General features: G+C 40.7%; 1 protein-coding gene across 1 annotated transcript; it reads left to right on the top strand.

Annotated features, from left to right (window-relative positions):
- The first annotated feature begins 12,689 nt into the window (after positions 1 to 12,689).
- Positions 12,690 to 13,784, top strand: LOC141697543 (uncharacterized). The gene is made up of 2 exons (XM_074501962.1): positions 12,690 to 13,096; positions 13,193 to 13,784. The coding sequence occupies exons 1-2, from the start codon at positions 12,690 to 12,692 to the stop codon at positions 13,782 to 13,784; spliced, it is 999 nt and encodes a 332-aa protein (XP_074358063.1).
- The last annotated feature ends 3,584 nt before the right edge of the window (positions 13,785 to 17,368 follow it).

The following is a 17,368-nucleotide window of genomic DNA, read 5'->3' as shown; positions in this document are numbered from 1 at the left end:
TGTCAGCAAGAAGGAATAGATTTTGATGAAACATTTGCTCCTGTTGCAAGACTTGAAGCCATCAGAATCTTCTTAGCCTATGCAGCCCATGCCAATTTCAAGGTCTATCAAATGGATGTCAAAAGTGCCTTTCTGAATGGAGATTTGGAGGAAGAAGTGTATGTAAGTCAACCTCCTGGCTTTGAAGATCCAAATTTCCCAGAGTATGTCTATTATCTACTGAAAGCACTTTATGGACTGAAGCAAGCACCTAGAGCCTGGTATGACACTTTATCAAAGTTCCTTTTGGAAAATCACTTCACAAGAGGTACTGTAGATAAAACTTTATTTTTCAGAAATGTGAATGGCTCTAGCATACTTGTTCAAATTTATGTAGATGATATTATTTTTGGCTCTACAGATGAGAAACTTTGTAAAAAGTTTGCCAAACTGATGCAAAGCAAGTATGAAATGAGTATGATGGGAGAACTAACTTACTTTCTTGGTTTACAAGTTAAGCAAGTTAGTGATGGAATATTCATTAGTCAAACTAAATATATTTTTGATCTTTTAAAGAAGTTTGATCTAATGGATTGCACATCTGCAAAAACTCCCATGGCCACTGCAACTAAGCTTGAACTAAACACTACTGAAAAGTCTGTGGATATTTCAAGTTATAGAGGCATGGTTGGCTCACTTCTGTACTTAACAGCTAGTAGGCCAGATATAATGTTTGCTACATGTTTGTGTGCTAGATTTCAGGCTGATCCTAGAGAGTCTCATTTGATAGCTATTAAGAGAATCTTCAGATATCTCAAAGGAACACCAAACCTTAGCATTTGGTATCCTAGAGATTCTGGCTTTGATCTAACTGGTTATTCAGATGCAGATTATGCAGGTTGCAGAATTGATAGAAAAAGCACAACAGGAACCTGTCAATTTTTAGGAGACAAGCTTGTGTCCTGGTTCAGTAAAAAGCAAAATTCAGTTTCTACTTCTACAGCTGAAGCTGAATATATTGTTACTGGCAGTTGCTGTGCACAGATTTTATGGATGAAAAATCAATTGCTAGACTATGGTTTGCAAGTTGAAAGGATTCCTATTTTCTGTGACAACACAAGTGCAATTGCCATCACTGAAAATCCAGTGCAACATTCAAGGACAAAGCATATAGACATCAAGTACCATTTCATAAGGGAACATGTAATGAATGGTACTGTAGAGTTACATTTTGTTTCAAGTGAGAAGCAACTTGCAGATATTTTTACCAAACCACTGGATGAATCCACCTTTTCTAGGTTGGTAAGTGAGTTAGGTATGCTTAATTACTCTTGAATTTATCTGAATTATTTTGCAAGTTGAAAAGTAGCCAGAAATTTAACTGATTTTTAGTCTTGGATGAAAATTTTAGCTAAGTCAAAATTTGTATCTCGACGGATGACTATTATCCATCGAGTTGAGTCATCCGTCGATATACAAATTATAAATAAAAATCAATTACTTTTCTGGAGTATTTTAAAGCTCGACGGATATCAACTTATCCTCATCCGTCGAAGTGTCTAAATCTTAACCGTTAATTCCCTGAACATTATCCATCGAGTATACTTACAGTTTGTAAGCATTACACGACGGATAATGGGTAGAATTTTTACAGTTTATTTTAAAACGGCTATTTTAGACAATTTCTATTGGGTAATTTACTTCTCTTTATTATTTTTATCAGTTGATTTTGAGTAAAGTATAAAAGCTTATTTCATTCTAATCATTTTCTTTTATCATTCTCAAATTCAACTGTGTTACTTCATTCTCTCTCAAGCAAAAATCCTCTTTCTCTTCAAGCTTTTCTTCTCTAACAATGGCACCCGTAGTTAAGATCATGTCACAGACTGGGTTCATCTATGAGAAGAACAACTTCACTGCCTTGGTCAATAAGGGGATTCAGCAATCTGAAGACTATCATAAGATGATGGACTTCGTGAACAACTGCAAGTTAAGTTTTGCCATGCTGGAATCACCCATAATTTATTGTGAAGTTGTTGAGGAGATGTGGACAATAGCAATCTATAACTCTACTGACAAAACCATCACTCTAACCATCAAAGGTAATGATTTCTGTATCAATAGTGATGTCATAAAAGCATGTTTCAAGATTCCTGATGATAATCTAACTGCACCACACACTGACACTGATATTGTCAATATGCTCAATTCCATTCATTATGCACTTCCTACTGCAAAACTAAGTGAAATTAGAAGACTAGGTCTTAGGAAGGAATGAAGTTACTTGTGTGATGTAGTAATTAAAGTCTTTTTTGGAAAAATCAGTAATTTTGATTCTGTGAACATTTCCATGCTTAACATGCTATACATGCTAGTTACAGACAAATATTACAATTTCAGTGATCTTGTTGTGTATGAGTTAGGTTTTAAACTAGGTGACTTAGCCAAAAGAGGAAAGAATATTTACTATGCTAGATTTTTTATACTTTTGGCTAACCATCTTTGTCAAGAGATTGAACTTGAGAACCCAAACAACAAATTAGCTTGTTGGGTTCAAGAGAGAAGAATCATTGCAGACTTGAACAGAGCCAACCATCACAAGGATGTGCCAATGTTCTATTTTCCTGTAATGCTGACACCTCAGGTAAGTGAGGTAAGTTCATCCAGACCCTCAACTATTCCAATCTCTTTTATTTTTTTGACTTCAGGCATAGCTATGGCAACTGTGACAATGACCAAACAGTTGCCTACCAAAGCTGCCAAAATAACTGCAATTTCTAAATCCAAATCAAAGAAAACCCCCTCTGGTATCTCAAAAGGTACCAGTTCAAAAATCTACCAAAGCCAAAGAGGGGAGTGTGAAGGAGGGTAAGATAGGTGAGGGAAGGGGTAACATCAAAGAAACCCCAAGGATAAGGTTGGAGAGTTGAGTGAATCCCAGCCTAGCCACACTGCAGTTTCCCAACAAACTGTAGTGCTTAAAAAGGACAAAAGCTCACTTCTAGCTGCATCCTCCCAAAAGGATGTGGCTATTGAACAAAGCTCTCATCCAAGAGCACAGGCCAAGAGGGTTAGGGACACAAGCTCACACCAAACCTACACTAGAAAGAAGAAATCCAAAACAACTGGGGATGCACAGGGCACACACTTAGTGCAAACTGGTGCTAAAGACACAGTCCCTGCACCTTCTCAAATTCAGATTGATGTGGCTCCAATAAATGTGGAGTCACAGCCAAAATCTCTCATTATAGAAGCCACTGAAACACAATACTCACCAACTAACTCACTGGAAGTGGACATGATAAACACTTCAATTCCTGATTCCCCTTCTTTAACTTTATTGGGGAAGCGAAAATCTAGTGCAAGTGAGCATCATCTTTTAGATGATCTGTTGGCTCACTTGCCAATTCTTTCAGATTCTATTGTGACATATGTGCCTCAAATAACTTCAATCAACACAGAGTCAACAATAGTTTCTCTTCCCACCTCATTTATTTCTACTCTCTCGATGGATATTGCTCATCCGTCGAGTAGTGATTGTATCCCGACGGATAAGCTTAACAGCAGTTATCCGTCGGATAGCTTTACCACTCACCCGACGGATATCACTTATCCGTCGAGTGTCTCTGCACAACTTCAAACTTTAATAATTTCAAGCGCAGAAGATTTGGTGGTAATACAATCACTCTTAGGACTGAGAGAGGAGAGTGCATTGAGTGAGAGGCTGGGTTGCTCCCAGGCAAAAGGAGAGGAAAAGAGTGAATCTCAGCAATCCATTTATTCAGGATTGGAAAAAGTGAGTGAGAGGAGTCCCACCTTAGTAGGTGAAGGTGAGGGTGTGAGGGTGGGGAGCCGGGGTGAGACCCTGATGTAACAAAAGAGAGAATATGAGAGAAAGATAGGTACTGGAGAAATAAGGATGGAACCAGCCATTGCTAGTGAGTCAATGATTGTGGATGATGCTGACAAGGAAAGATAATTTCAGCAACATTACAAAGCTGTAATTGATAACATTTCCTTGGATGCTGACACTTTTACTCACCCTGTTTCAGCCTATCAACTGTTGGCTGCTCAGGGCAATGTGGAGGCAGAGCAGACTTTGAATTTAGTGCATACCACAGAATCTCTTCAAAGAGATAAAGCTGCTGTGAACAGAATGCCTTCTCAAGCTGGAGAGCCATCTGAAGAATTTGGAGTAAATTCTGATGATGATGACTCTGGTTCTTTGGATGGAAGCATGAACATAGGGGGAGCTGAAGGCCCAAGTTCTGCTTTCAGTTTACCTAAATGGGCATGGGCAAAGGAATTTTCACCAGGGCAATTTGAGGTGTCTTTGGTAAAACAAGTAATAGTTATTCAGCAGGCCCTTCAAGAAGCTTCAGATGCTGGTACCAAGGCTGTTCTTCAAGCTCACCTAGACTCCTTACATTTAATGAAGATCCAACACTCAAGATAGAATCTCAGTGTGGATGAATTGAAAAAGGATATAGCTGACTTAAAGCCATATAACTATGAGAAGCTGGATTCAATAATGCCATATGGTACCATGCATGATCTATTACTAAGATTAAGGAGAGAATCAGATTCTGACAAGAAGATAGCCAAGCTGGAGAACAGAGTTCAGGTTATTGAGAATTCAGTGGCTCTACTTCTTCCAAATCAACAGACTCAGACAAATCTTCTTATGCAACTGGCTAAAGCACAAGGCCTAACTCCTCCACTTGATGATACCAAAAAGGGGGAGAGAGAATCAAGTAAGGGGGAGAAAGGACCAACTGAGGGGGAGAAACTTCTAGTTCAAATCAGCAAAGTAATTATACCTTCAATTACTATCTCCAAGCCACCAGTTGCAGATGGTATAGATCTTATAAATGCAGTAGCAGCAAATTTGAAAGATGCTGATAAAGGAGAGTTGACTCTGATCAACTGGAAAAAGATTGATGAGGAAATACAGAAAAAGTTTCAATTAGTCAAGGAACTAGATCAGTCAGCCATCCATCACTCTAATGTCAAGCCAATCAATGTGAATGAGATGAGCATGAACTATCTGGAGAAAGGATAATCTTCCTGCATCAAGACTACAAAGGCTGAGATAATTCTTAAACCAAGGGCAAACTATCCAAAGTTATCTTTGAAGAACCCTATGGATTCTGTGTATGAGACATCCAAGCCTGATGAAAAGAAGATTCTGTCAAGATCTATTCTCCTCTACAAAGATCCAGCTGATTCAGCCTCAAGAAAGAGAATTGCAAAGATATTCAGAAATGGGAAGGAAATTTGTGTGGTAGCTGGACATCCACAATTTGCTCATGCAAAGGAAGAAGAAAAAGCCAGATTGAAGCAGGAAAAGAGGCAAGCTGCTCTAGATGCAAAGATGTCTAAACAAAAGAAAGAACAGTTTGCTATCTTGGCCAAGCTACAGGCTGTGAATTCTTCTCAACAAATTCCCTCTCAACCATTTCAAGCTACTGAATCAGAGAAGAAGATTGAAAAACAGAAGAAATCCCCAAGAAAGAAAGAACTGGCTAAAAGAACAAAAAGAAAGTTGGATGTTGTTGACAAGGAATTGGAAGATCAATTTCCAAAGGAATCCACTCAAGCTGAAACTCAAGCATCAAAGCCCTCTGTGGTGTTTGAAGACATAAGGGTGGTGGACCCCTACAGAAACATACATGGAGAGCCTATTGTGCCAAAGGATGAGCCAGTAGAGTGGGATAAATTACCAATTCCTGATTTCAACTTGCCAATTCTTACTAAGCCAAGAAGGACAAAATCAAGGGCAGTCAAGAAAGTGAAGCTGTCACCTCTCAAATCCAAGTCAGTAGTCAAAACTCAACCCAAGGTCAACAGGGGAGACTACTTGTACTTATGTGACATCAAAGAATTCTCAGATCTATACCTTTATCTGGAGGAGCTGGATGAGGTAAGGACAATTGATGCATACAGAAACCTACCTGAAAGGTTGGTGTTCAAGTACAAAGGGGGAAGGGAGATTCAGTGGCCTCTTCACAGGATACTTCAAGAAAGCCAAGCTGTGTTGATCAAAGTCTATTCATCCTTCAAGAAAAACTTTGGGTTCAATATAACTGCAAGAAGATTAGTATTGAAGAAGATTGAAGAGCTAAGGTGTGTTAGAGCCAAAGATGCACTACCCAAAACTCTTATCATCCCATACACAGGGAGAAGAGTGCATCTAAGGCCCTACTGGCTGATGGAATTCATGGATGACAAGGGTGTGAGAAGATTCTTCAGATTAGAAGACCAATTGAGTATCTCTAGCAATGAGACTCTCTTGGAAATGCAAGAAATGTTAGATCTCTCAGAATCTGATGAATTAGAATTCCACAGACAGCTCCAGAATCAAATTGAAGAAAACAACAGAAAGCTTGGAAGAAGATCCAGACCTTCAAGAAACTAGAAAATCTGCTCAGACTAGAGGAGCATCTTGAACTGACTGTGAACTAAACCTTGTACATTTTTGTTTAAATTGAAGCACTTTCAGTTTTATCTACTTATCTTTAAAGATATATGTTTAGGATGTTTTGTTATCATCAAGTATCTCTTAATTTATGGCTACAATTCCAGTAGACATAAATTGGGGGAGATTGTTGTGAATATGTTGTGTACTTAATGATTACCTAAACAAAACATTTAAGTAGATTTTACTTAGTGAAATAATGTAGCACTCGACGGATAAGAATTATAGTCCCGACGGATAACTCATTATAGTCCCGACGAATGATTAACTTATTATCCATCGAGTGAGTAGCTTATGTAATAATAAGTTTGTAGCACAGTGTTGTATGCACCTTTGTATAGAATCTAAAGTAGCATATAAGTCATGTTGACTTTAACTAGATATGCAGAATAGGTTGATTAACTGTACATAAGCAATGTCTTGTAATTCTGTATAAGTGAAATGAAGTCAAGTGCCAAAATAGCTACCAACGGATGCTTAACAAAGCTTCGACGGATGATCAAATTACTATCAATGGATGTTTAACATAGCAGTCGACGGATGATCAATTAAGTCATCGACGGATGATCTGAAAGTCGACTGATGATCATATCAAGATTCAAACATCAGTTGAACAGTGAAAGATGACACACAGCCGTTGAGTTGGATACAAGTACACTGTGGAAGTCCGTTAACTGGGTAATAGAGGACGAAAAGCAGCAAAGATCAAGACTGTTAGATTTTATATTTGTTCAGTTCTTTTGACTTTGTAATCTTGGTAATATATAAACCAAGAGAGTAGCAAATAGAAAAATAACTGAGACAGCTAAGAAATAACAACAGAGAAATCTTTGTAAGCACTATCTTTAGCATTTCCTGTGTTTTTAGCAGTTCTATTTTGTAAGCAGCTGTGAGCATTTCTGCACACAGAGTCCTCTCGATATATTAAATATATCTCTGGTGGAATTGTTTAAATCCACCAGAAAGTTTTTAAAGCCTCTTGTTTTAATTACTTATGTTTTGATTCATTCAAGTTTACATTCCGCATTGTGCTAATCAAAACAAATATATCCATAATCGAGTTGAATATTTTTATTTCAAGAAAAAGGTTCAAGAATTCCATTCAACCCCCCTTCTGTAATTCTTGCCATATTGTTAAGGGACTAACAGATTCCAAGAGAAATTCAATATCAGCTTGAATTAGCCAATATCCGAATCCTTCCAGGAAACAAATTCAAAAACCAAACCCGAACAGAAAAAAGACAAAAACCACATCCAAATAGGAAAATTAAATCCTAAGTGCTTAAAACAAGAAAAACCCTTTCAAGTGAAAGGTAAAAACTTTCAAGTAAAATTCTAATTAATATTTATATAATAATCAGCTACTTGTCCAACTTCATGCATCACTCCTTTATTCCTTGTTGTCCAAGTAAGATGCATAACTCATGTTTGCGTCCTCTCCAATTGAACATCACCACGAGTACACATAACCAAATCCAAATTAGCATATTCATTCATTGATCCTCATCACACTCTCTCTCATATCCATACACATACACAGCAGCCTCTCTATTACATACATATATCTTCATCTTCTCCAAAACTATGTTCTTATTCTTATACCGGAGGCGCCGTGGGAGCCAAACCCCCCTTCCGGTGTTGTTTTGCAGGAGCCCAACCAGTAGCTACACCTCATTCATACCTTGAAGGTCCAGGAATGGCGTCGGACGGAGCCGCCCGCTCACCGGAGTTATCATTTGGCGCTAGAAGGAGGGACCGAACATCCTTGGGTCTCGGTGCCCCTGGATTCATCTTCATCAGCAAACTATTAAGAGAGTCCACTTTTAAGCGTGTAAGAACACAAGCAACCATAACCCTTCTTGAATATGAATGTTCATTTTAGCCACGTTTGTGTGAGCTCATTGCTTTAGGCCACGTTTGTGTGAGCCCGCTCTTGTTTGTTAGATTTTGGTTATCTAGGATTTGATAATCTTGATAGTCTTGAAGCCTGGGGTTTAATAGTCTTGATAATTTTAAAACCCAGAACTATTTTAGCTTGCATATTTTATTTTATGTTCAAGCGCCTGCTGTTCTTGTTTAGTATTATTGTTAGCAAAACCCAGAAAGTTTGCTTGTTGTTATTCTGGAAATTTTTTGTAATCTTCAAAAAAGCAACCTCAGATCCATATTTGTAGCCTCAAATCTTGGTCAGTTGTTTGTACAATTATGGTAATGGCAAGAGCAGGAAAGAGTACGGATGGTAGGCCCTCCGCCAGTACCCAGGTCCAGGATCAGGACCACTCTCAGGCTCATGAACCTGGGGGAGACCGAGAGACCCTCCAGGAGCAACCATTGACACAACACACCCCGGTCTTCGAAAGACTAGTGACACCCCGGGATGCCAAAATTATCATAGAGCTCAATCAGTACAAGTATACCAATGTTCCAGTTGCAGAGGAACACATGGCTAACCTAACAAGCCATGAACTTGCTGAATCAATCAAGCTCTACAGAGATGAACAAGCCCGGCTCCAGATAGAATATGAGCAAGAGGAAGAGCAAGAAGAGTCAGGGGATTCTCAGCAATCCAGGAGATCTGTCTTCGACCCAATTGGGGCTAAGGCAAAAAAGAGTCAGAAAGAGCCTAGTAAGAAGGAGACAGAAGCAACCAGAAAGAAAAAGTTAGAAGAAATCAGAGAACAGATAAGAAAGGAAGAAGAGGCAAAGCTGGAGCAAAAAATTCAGAATAGAATGCAGCAAGAGGAGGAGAGGCTCCTAGCTAAAACAAGAGGCAAGAGAACTCGAAGGGACCCTATCCCCGAGCACATTTCTGACGACGAAGAGGAGGGCCAGAAGGATCTTAAAGACATGATTTATGAGCTCCAGAGAAAAATGGAGAAAGATTCTGGGTTGGAAGTCGGGGAGACCCTCACGCCCTTCAGCCACTCCCTAGAAGCCATCCCTCAGCAGAAAAATCTCAAACACTACAACTTCGACTCTTTCGATGGACTGGGGGATCCGGAAGAGCACCTCAACTAATTTGAACAAATAGCTCAGATATATTATTACAATGACTTGACCAAATCCAGATTCTTTGCCTCGACCCTCAAAGGGGGGGCTCAAAGATGGTTCAGCAGAATCCCATCAAAAAGCATTCACTCCTGGAAAGAATTCAGAGGAGCCTTCCTTAGAAGATTCAGGGCCAATAAGACACATGAAATGCACATGTACCACCTGGAGACAATCCGCCAGTATGATAATGAAGCACTCTCAACTTATATGCGGAAATTCCAGGAAGCCATTAACAAAGTTTCGAATCTTGATGAAAGAGAGGCTCTAAGCATATTTCGAAGGAACCTAGATCCAGAACACAATGAGAGGTACATTGTAGAGTTGATAAATAAAGAGCCACAAAGCCTGGCCGCTGCCTACTCAATGGCAGCCCGGTTCATAAAAGAAACAGACGTTCTCCAGGCGATGAGAATGACTCGGAATGGAGGAACCAGGAACAAATCTTCTGATGACCGACCGAAAGGGGGTTACCATCAGGAGAAAAAGTTCAAAAAACGCAACCAAACCCAGCAGATAAATGTTGTACAAAACACTCCAATATTTCAAAGATTGGGTCCTAAGACAGAATCCAAAAGCGATCCCGGTCCACCTAGGCAAGAGCCAGAGTGGACACCACTAAACAGGACCCGGGAAGAAATACTGAAGGAGATCAAGGGAAAGACATTCTATTATCCTCCAAAGCCAATGCAGACTCCCCCGGAAAGCAGGGCTTACAACAGGCAGTGCGACTATCATGAAACCCATGGGCATAAAACTGAAAATTGTCTCTCTTTAAAATACTTCATTGAAGATCAAGTCAAGAAAGGCAACCTGAATTAATACATCTCAAGGGAGACAAATCAGAGAGAAGAAAGGCAAAGAAAAGGTAAGAATGTAGTGAATGTGGTCCTAGGAGGGTCACACTCTCCCCCTAGGAGCCCGGGCTCAGGAGATGAAGTGTTCTCCGTCCAATCCTACCCGGAGATGATGATCTCATTCAGCGGCAAGGATTATGAAGGGGTCAACCCGAATCACAACGAAGCTTTGGTGGTAACACTTGATATTTTTGACAACGAAGTAAGAAGGATGCTGATAGATAATGGATCTTCAGTAAACATACTCTTCAAGTATACTGTGGACAGGATGAAGCTTGGGAGCGTACGCTCCAATGAATGCCAAGAGGACCCTCTGTATGGGTTCGGAAATAACTTGGTCCCGATCCAGGGAACCTTATACTTGCCAGTCATATTTGGATCGGCCCCAAACCAAGTTACCCATGTGATATAGTTCTACGTGATAAATACTCCCTATTCGTACAACGGCATAATCGGGCGCTCAGCCCTGACCAGGATCCAAGCAATCACCTCCATATCACACTTGAAAATCAAATTCCCAACTCCAACCGAGGTAGGAGAAATCAAGGGAGACTATGAAGTAGCTGAAAGATGTTATAGCCAGGCTCTGGTAATGGCTGAAACTCATCAAGACAACAAGAGAAAGGCCGTGGTACTCCGGAAACAGCAAAGTATTAAGAAACATCGCCCCCACTCCAGGGATGATGCGAGAAAAGAGGTCCAGATCATAGAGTCCCTCTCAGATCCAAAAGCAACCAAACCAGGCTCAGAAGAGCAAAAAAGCAACCAAGTCACAGAAGAGATTGAATTGAGCCTAGGCCTTGGCCAAACCAACCATACTGTGCAAGCAACCAGCCCTGAAACAATTGAAGTAGGGGAAAGCAACCAAAAAGAGATAACAACCCAGGGTCAAATCTATATGAAGAGGAATACAGAGGCCCGAATCCAGCAGTTGGTGTCAAATATGGATCAATCCAAGTAGAGGCCGTTGCAGAAACGGAAACAATTATGATCAATGAAACCGATCCTGCTAAGAAGATAAAGATAGGGTCCGGGCTCGAGATTAATTTCAGAAAAGACCTGGTATCACTACTCCGAGGGTACTCTGATATATTTGCTTGGACACCAGGAGACATGCCCGGGTTGGATGAATCCATAGTGATGCATAGCTTGGATGTTAGAGGAAGCTAGTCAAGCAAAAGAGAAGAAATTTTTCCCCGGAAAGGCAGAAAGCAATCGATGAAGAAATTGAGAAACTACTCAAAGCTGGAATAATATGCGAAGTCAAGTACCCGGAATGGCTGGCAAATGTAGTGATGGTGAAAAAAGCAAACGGAAAATGGAGAATGGAGAATGTGTATCGATTACACAGACTTGAACAGTGCATGCCCCAAAGACCCCTACCCCTAGCCAAATATTGATCAATTGATCGACGCAACTTCTGGGAACGTAATGCTAAGTTTCATGGACGCCTACTCGGGGTACAACCAGATTAAGATGAATCCCAATGATATCCTAAAGACAACCTTCATCACCCACAGGGCGGTCTATGCCTATGTGATGCTGCCTTTCGGATTGACTAATGCGGGAACAACATATCAAAGAGCAATGAATAAAATCTTCAAAGACCAGATTGGAAGGAACCTGGAATCATATGTCGATGACATGATTGCAAAGTCTACAAGCACCCCCGGGCACATAGAAGACCTGAGAGAATGCTTCGACAACTTGAGAAAATACTCACTCAGGCTCAATCCAGAAAAGTGCACATTCGGAGTAGGGGCAGGAAAATTTCTTGGATTCATGATAAGCAACCGGTGAATTGAAGCCAACCCCAAAAAGATAAAGGCAATCCAAGAGATGAAGCCTCCCAGAACGCAAAAAGATGTGCAGAAGCTAGCAGGGTCACTGTCAGAAGATTCATCTCAAAGTTAGTTGAAAGATGCATACCCTTCTTTGACCTGTTAAAAGGAGCAACTAATAAGAGAGAAGTTAATTGGAGCCCAGAATGCCAAAACGCATTTGAAGAAATCAAAAGGTACATTTCTCAACCCCCCGTGCTCACCAAAGCCAAGCCCGGGGAGCCCCTATCCCTTTACCTATCAGCAGGGGCCCTGGCAGTTGGAGCAGCCTTAATCAGGGAAGAAAACGGCAAACAGCAACCAGTTTATTATGTGAGCCAAGTGCTAAAAGATGCGGAGACCCGATACCCGAGGCTCGAAAAGTTTGCTTTTGCCCTGGTCACAGCATCCAGAAAGCTCAGACACTACTTCCAGGGAAGGGAGATACGGGTTGTAACTAACCAACCCTTAAGGAAGATAATACAGAAGCCAGATATCTCAGGAAGAATGGTAAATTGGACAGTTGAGATGAGTCAGTTCAACTTGAGTTTCATTCCAAGAACCGCAATCAAAGCCCAGGCTCTAGCTGATTTCATCATAAAGTGCAATTTCCCGGAAGAAGAACCTATTCCCATGAGCATTGACCCTGGAAGAAACAATGATCAAGACATAGGAGCCTGGGCTCTCAAAGTTGATGGTTCTTCAACAAATGAAAGATCGGGAGCCAGACTCATCCTAAAGAGCCCAGAAGGATTCACAATCCAAACAGCAATCTCCTTTGGCTTCTCAACAATAAACAACCAGGCAGAGTACGAGGCCTTGATTGCAGGGTTGAAGCTAGCAAGAACACTCAGGATCCAAGATCTCAAAATCTACAGCGACTCTCATATCGTGGTAAAGCAAACAAACGGCGAGTACATAGCCAAGGATCCAGTTCTAACCAAGTACCAGGCTCTGGTCCAAAGCTACCTCGCCTTGATACCAAAAACCCAAGTCATCCAAATCTGCAGAGAGGAGAATTCAGAAGCTGATACATTGTCTAAACTTGTTCAAAATTCATCAGACCTGGATTGCTCCGTCTACTTCGAAGAATTGCAGAAACCAAGCATAAAAGCTGAAGTGGTCATGGAAATAGACAACAGTCCGAATTGGATGACTCCATTTATTAACTACCTGGAGAAGGGAGAGCTCCCGGAGGATAAAGGGAAGGCTCAAAGGTTAAAAGCAAAAGCTTCAAAATTCTTCATCGAAGAGGGTATACTCTATCGCCGGACCTTCTCCTCCCCGATCCTGAAGTGCATAGGCCCAGGAGAGGTACAGTACTGTCTTATGGAAGTTCATGAAGAAATATGCGGGGATCATATGTCCGCAAAGGCCCTAGCTCACAAAATCATAAGACAAGGATACTACTGGCCTACTATACACCAGGATGCAATAGAATTCGTGAAGAAATGCAAAGAATGCCAGTTTTTCAGCAATGTAACACGGATGAGCCCAGTCCTACCTTCTTCAGTCTTGTCACCAATCCCATTTTTTGTATGGGGCATTGTCACCATTCCCCAGGGCCAGAGGAGACCTCAGGTACTTACTAGTCTCAATTGATTATATGACAAAATGGGTAGAAGCAAAGGCCATGAGAACAATAAACCAGTAAGATTGCATCAAATTCATGGACAACATTCTGATGAGGTTCGGGATCCCGAGAGTACTGGTCTCAGACAATGGGCCACAATTCGTTGGATCAGAATTCGAATCCTACCTTCAAGAACGGGGCATCCGGCACAAGAAGTCATCTGTAGCCTACCCATAAGGAAATGGCCAAGTTGAAGTAACAAATCGAATACTTCTCCGGGGGATCGAGAAGAGGCTCAGGGAAAGCAAAACCAAATGGCCAGAAGAATTGCCTAATGTACTCTGGGCATACAGAACAAGCCCCCGAACAAGCACAGGAGAAACCCCCTTCAAACTGGCTTATGGAACTGAAGCTATGCTACCAATTGAAATAGGATCCCCCTCCCATCGAGCAATCAACTTTGATGAAATAGCAAATGAGGAGGGGCTCAGGACAAATATTGAGCTAATTGATGAAGTCCGAGACCAGGCGGTGGCAAGAATGGAAAAGTATAAGAGACCCGGCTAGGACTCAACCTGGACCTAAAGGATACAAGGCTCGATCGATGGGCCGAGACCCCCCTCTCCCAGAACAATCAAATGGAGAGACCAGGCCCGGGTCCATCCCATGACCCGGACCCGGATCCACCTGCATACCCAGATCCGGATCAGGGCTAAGACCACCATGAGGGGGGTCCCAGCAAACACATGCACATCCCACAACCCGCCAAGGAAGGGTACGTGGGCACGTGACTATGACAACTATCAACAACCAACCCACCAGACAAGCACAGCGCGTGTCAGGAGGCCGTTAGGACACTCTGGAGGTGGTCCTCCCCTGAACACGTGTAAGCAATCTACCCAAGTTAGGCGTCCTCTGCTCCCAAGATCCAACGTCCCTGATTTAGAGGTAACTACCCCTAAACCCTACCTTTGGGCTATATATACCCCCAAGGCTGAAGGGTTTAGGGGTTAGAAAATTCACACTCTTGCACACACTCTTTCTCATATCCATACACATATACAGCAACCTCTCTATTACATACATATATCTTCATCTTCTCCAAAACCCTGTTCTTATTCTTACACCGGAGGTGCCGTGGGAGCCAAACCCCCCTTCCGGTGTTGTGAGCCCAACCAGCAGCTACACCTCATTCATAACTTGAAGGTCCAACAACGGCGTCGGACGGAGCCGTCCGCTCACCGGAGTTATCATCAATGATCTGGCAACTTCTAATATTTGACGATGTTTTCGTTCTACTCGAGCATTTTGTTGTGGACGAAAAACACATGACGTCTGATGAATTATCCCATGTTCAGCATAAAACTTCTTGCATTCTTTACACATGACGTCTGATGAATTATCAATAAAACACATGACGTCTGATGAATTATCAATAAATTCTAAAGCATTATCCGAGGGAATGAATTTGATGCTTTTGTTAAAGTGATTCTTAACATAATTCAAGAAAGCAGATATAATACCCAAGTAGTCTGATTTATTTTGCAACAAATATACCCATGTAAATCTAGGGAAATCGTCTACTTATGTGAGAAAGTACCTGTATTTTCCCCTTGAACACACCCTATATGGGCCCCATGTGTCAATGTGGAGCAGTTCAAACTCAGCAATGGCCTGAGATTCACTTTGCTTGAATGAGAGTTTAGTGAACTTCGCCATTGGACACGTTATGCAGACCAATTTCTGGTCCTTAATGTGTGCCTTAAGATGCGGGATGAGCTGCAGTTTGTGAGCAGGAGTGTGACCGAGTCTGTGATGCCACAAACCAAACTCATATTCTCTGGCCTGCTCTGTATTTCCCACATTTGTGCCTTGAGTTTCAACCTGAAGACATTTTGCTTCTTTTCCTTGATGATTGAGGTGCGAGATTGTTTAGGTAATACAACTCATTGATCATCTTCTCAACCTCTCTCACTTGCTTGGAAGTGGCATCAATAATCATACATTTATCTGGATAAAACATTATGTCACAATTGTTATCTTTAGCAAGTTTGTGAATCGAGAGAAGGTTGTGATTAAAATCAGGAACGTCGAGGACATTCATCATCTTCAAACCATTTTGAAGCCTTATATCACCAATACGAGTTATCAGAGTTGTAGCCCCGGTAGGCTGCTTTATACTAAAATTAGGTGGAGTTTTTCTCGCATTTAACAAGTTGTTCAGGCTAGCAGTCATTCGACCCGGCAATTTTGGACACGACACGACTTACACGACACGAAAATTTAGTATTTGTGTTTGCATTTTTAGTACACAACACGAATGTACTCGGTCGAAATTTAGTGTCGATTTTGTGTTTAACCATTGAGTACACGACACGACACGAAGTATACGACATAACTAAATATTATAATTAAAATTTAATATTTTTTTATAAATATATGTAAAATTATAATAAATGTATGCATATTTATTTTCAAAATATTATTTGAGTTCATTATATTGTATGGAATTGAGATCTAAATATATATTTTTCATATATTTTATAATTTTTTTTACCTAAATATCTTATATATTAATATATACTAATATTAAATTTAATATATATTAATATTCAATTAACACGACATACACGACACGAAACGAAAATACACGAACACGAATGTACACGAACGCTAAACATGTCGGTTTTGTATTTGACATTCAAGTACACGAAACACGAAAATACACGACACGAAAGTATATGACACGAACGAATTGCCAGGTCTAGCGGTCATGTGATCTGACGCTCCTGAATCAACAATCCACCTTTTATTATCTGCTCCCCCTTCTCCACTGTTGATCATACCAGAGATTGGGCTATCAGCTTCATCATAATTCGAGTCTTTGCCACAGTTTCCAGGCATCATAGAAAGCAGCTGCTGCAATTGTTGAGGTGACAACACAATGTTTTTCTGCTCAGAAGTCTCACTAAGTTGGGCAGCGTTGGCCATTTTGGTTTTGTTCCCATTCTCTGATGTCTTCCCAGATTTTTAAGACATGATAAAAATTCTCTGAAAGCCATAGCTTCTGCAACTTGGGGATCTAACTCTCCGCTTAACTGACCACCACAACCGGCTATAAAACTACCAGTCTCATCTCTCAATATGCTCCGAATGAACTTCTGTCATCCTTTTCAGACAAAGCATAATCAATATTACAAGTTATCCACCCCATAGGGGATGGTTTCTGGTCATCATGCGAGACCAGCACAAATTAGTTAAGTGCATATTGCTCATGTAAATTTAAAATAGAACTACCCTACTGCTTAATTGCTCGTGTAAATTTAAAATAGAATTAAAATGAGAAGAATATAAACCAGAAAAAGGAAAAAGAAGAATTGTAACCAACTCTACACTAATTAGATATTTAAGAATAGGTTATGAAAGTTATTTTTGTTTTCTCCGCAAATCAACTTCTCCACCAGCAAACAATTCTTTGGCTAGATAAGTTGGGCAAATAAACACTGCCAAAAGGGCCTTTAAGTTGGATAAAGGGAGTGTAAGACCATTAGGTTAATAAGAAAAGAACAGTCTAGAGATTCTCATAGCATAGAATAAACAACAATCAACTAAA

This window comes from Apium graveolens, chromosome 11 (assembly GCF_009905375.1).
Source record: "Apium graveolens cultivar Ventura chromosome 11, ASM990537v1, whole genome shotgun sequence".
In the NCBI taxonomy this organism is placed as follows: Eukaryota; Viridiplantae; Streptophyta; class Magnoliopsida; order Apiales; family Apiaceae; genus Apium; species Apium graveolens.
Note: the sequence above shows the minus strand (reverse complement) of the source record. Positions and strands in the feature narration are given on the sequence as shown.

Bases quoted from the DNA above. Each gene is read 5' to 3' on its own strand.
- LOC141697543 (XM_074501962.1), top strand. From the start codon at position 12,690: ATGGTAAATTGGACAGTTGAGATGAGTCAGTTCAACTTGAGTTTCATT. The intron at 13,097-13,192 runs GTACATAGCCAA...CCAAATCTGCAG, and splicing joins GTAAAGCAAACAAACGGCGA to AGAGGAGAATTCAGAAGCTG.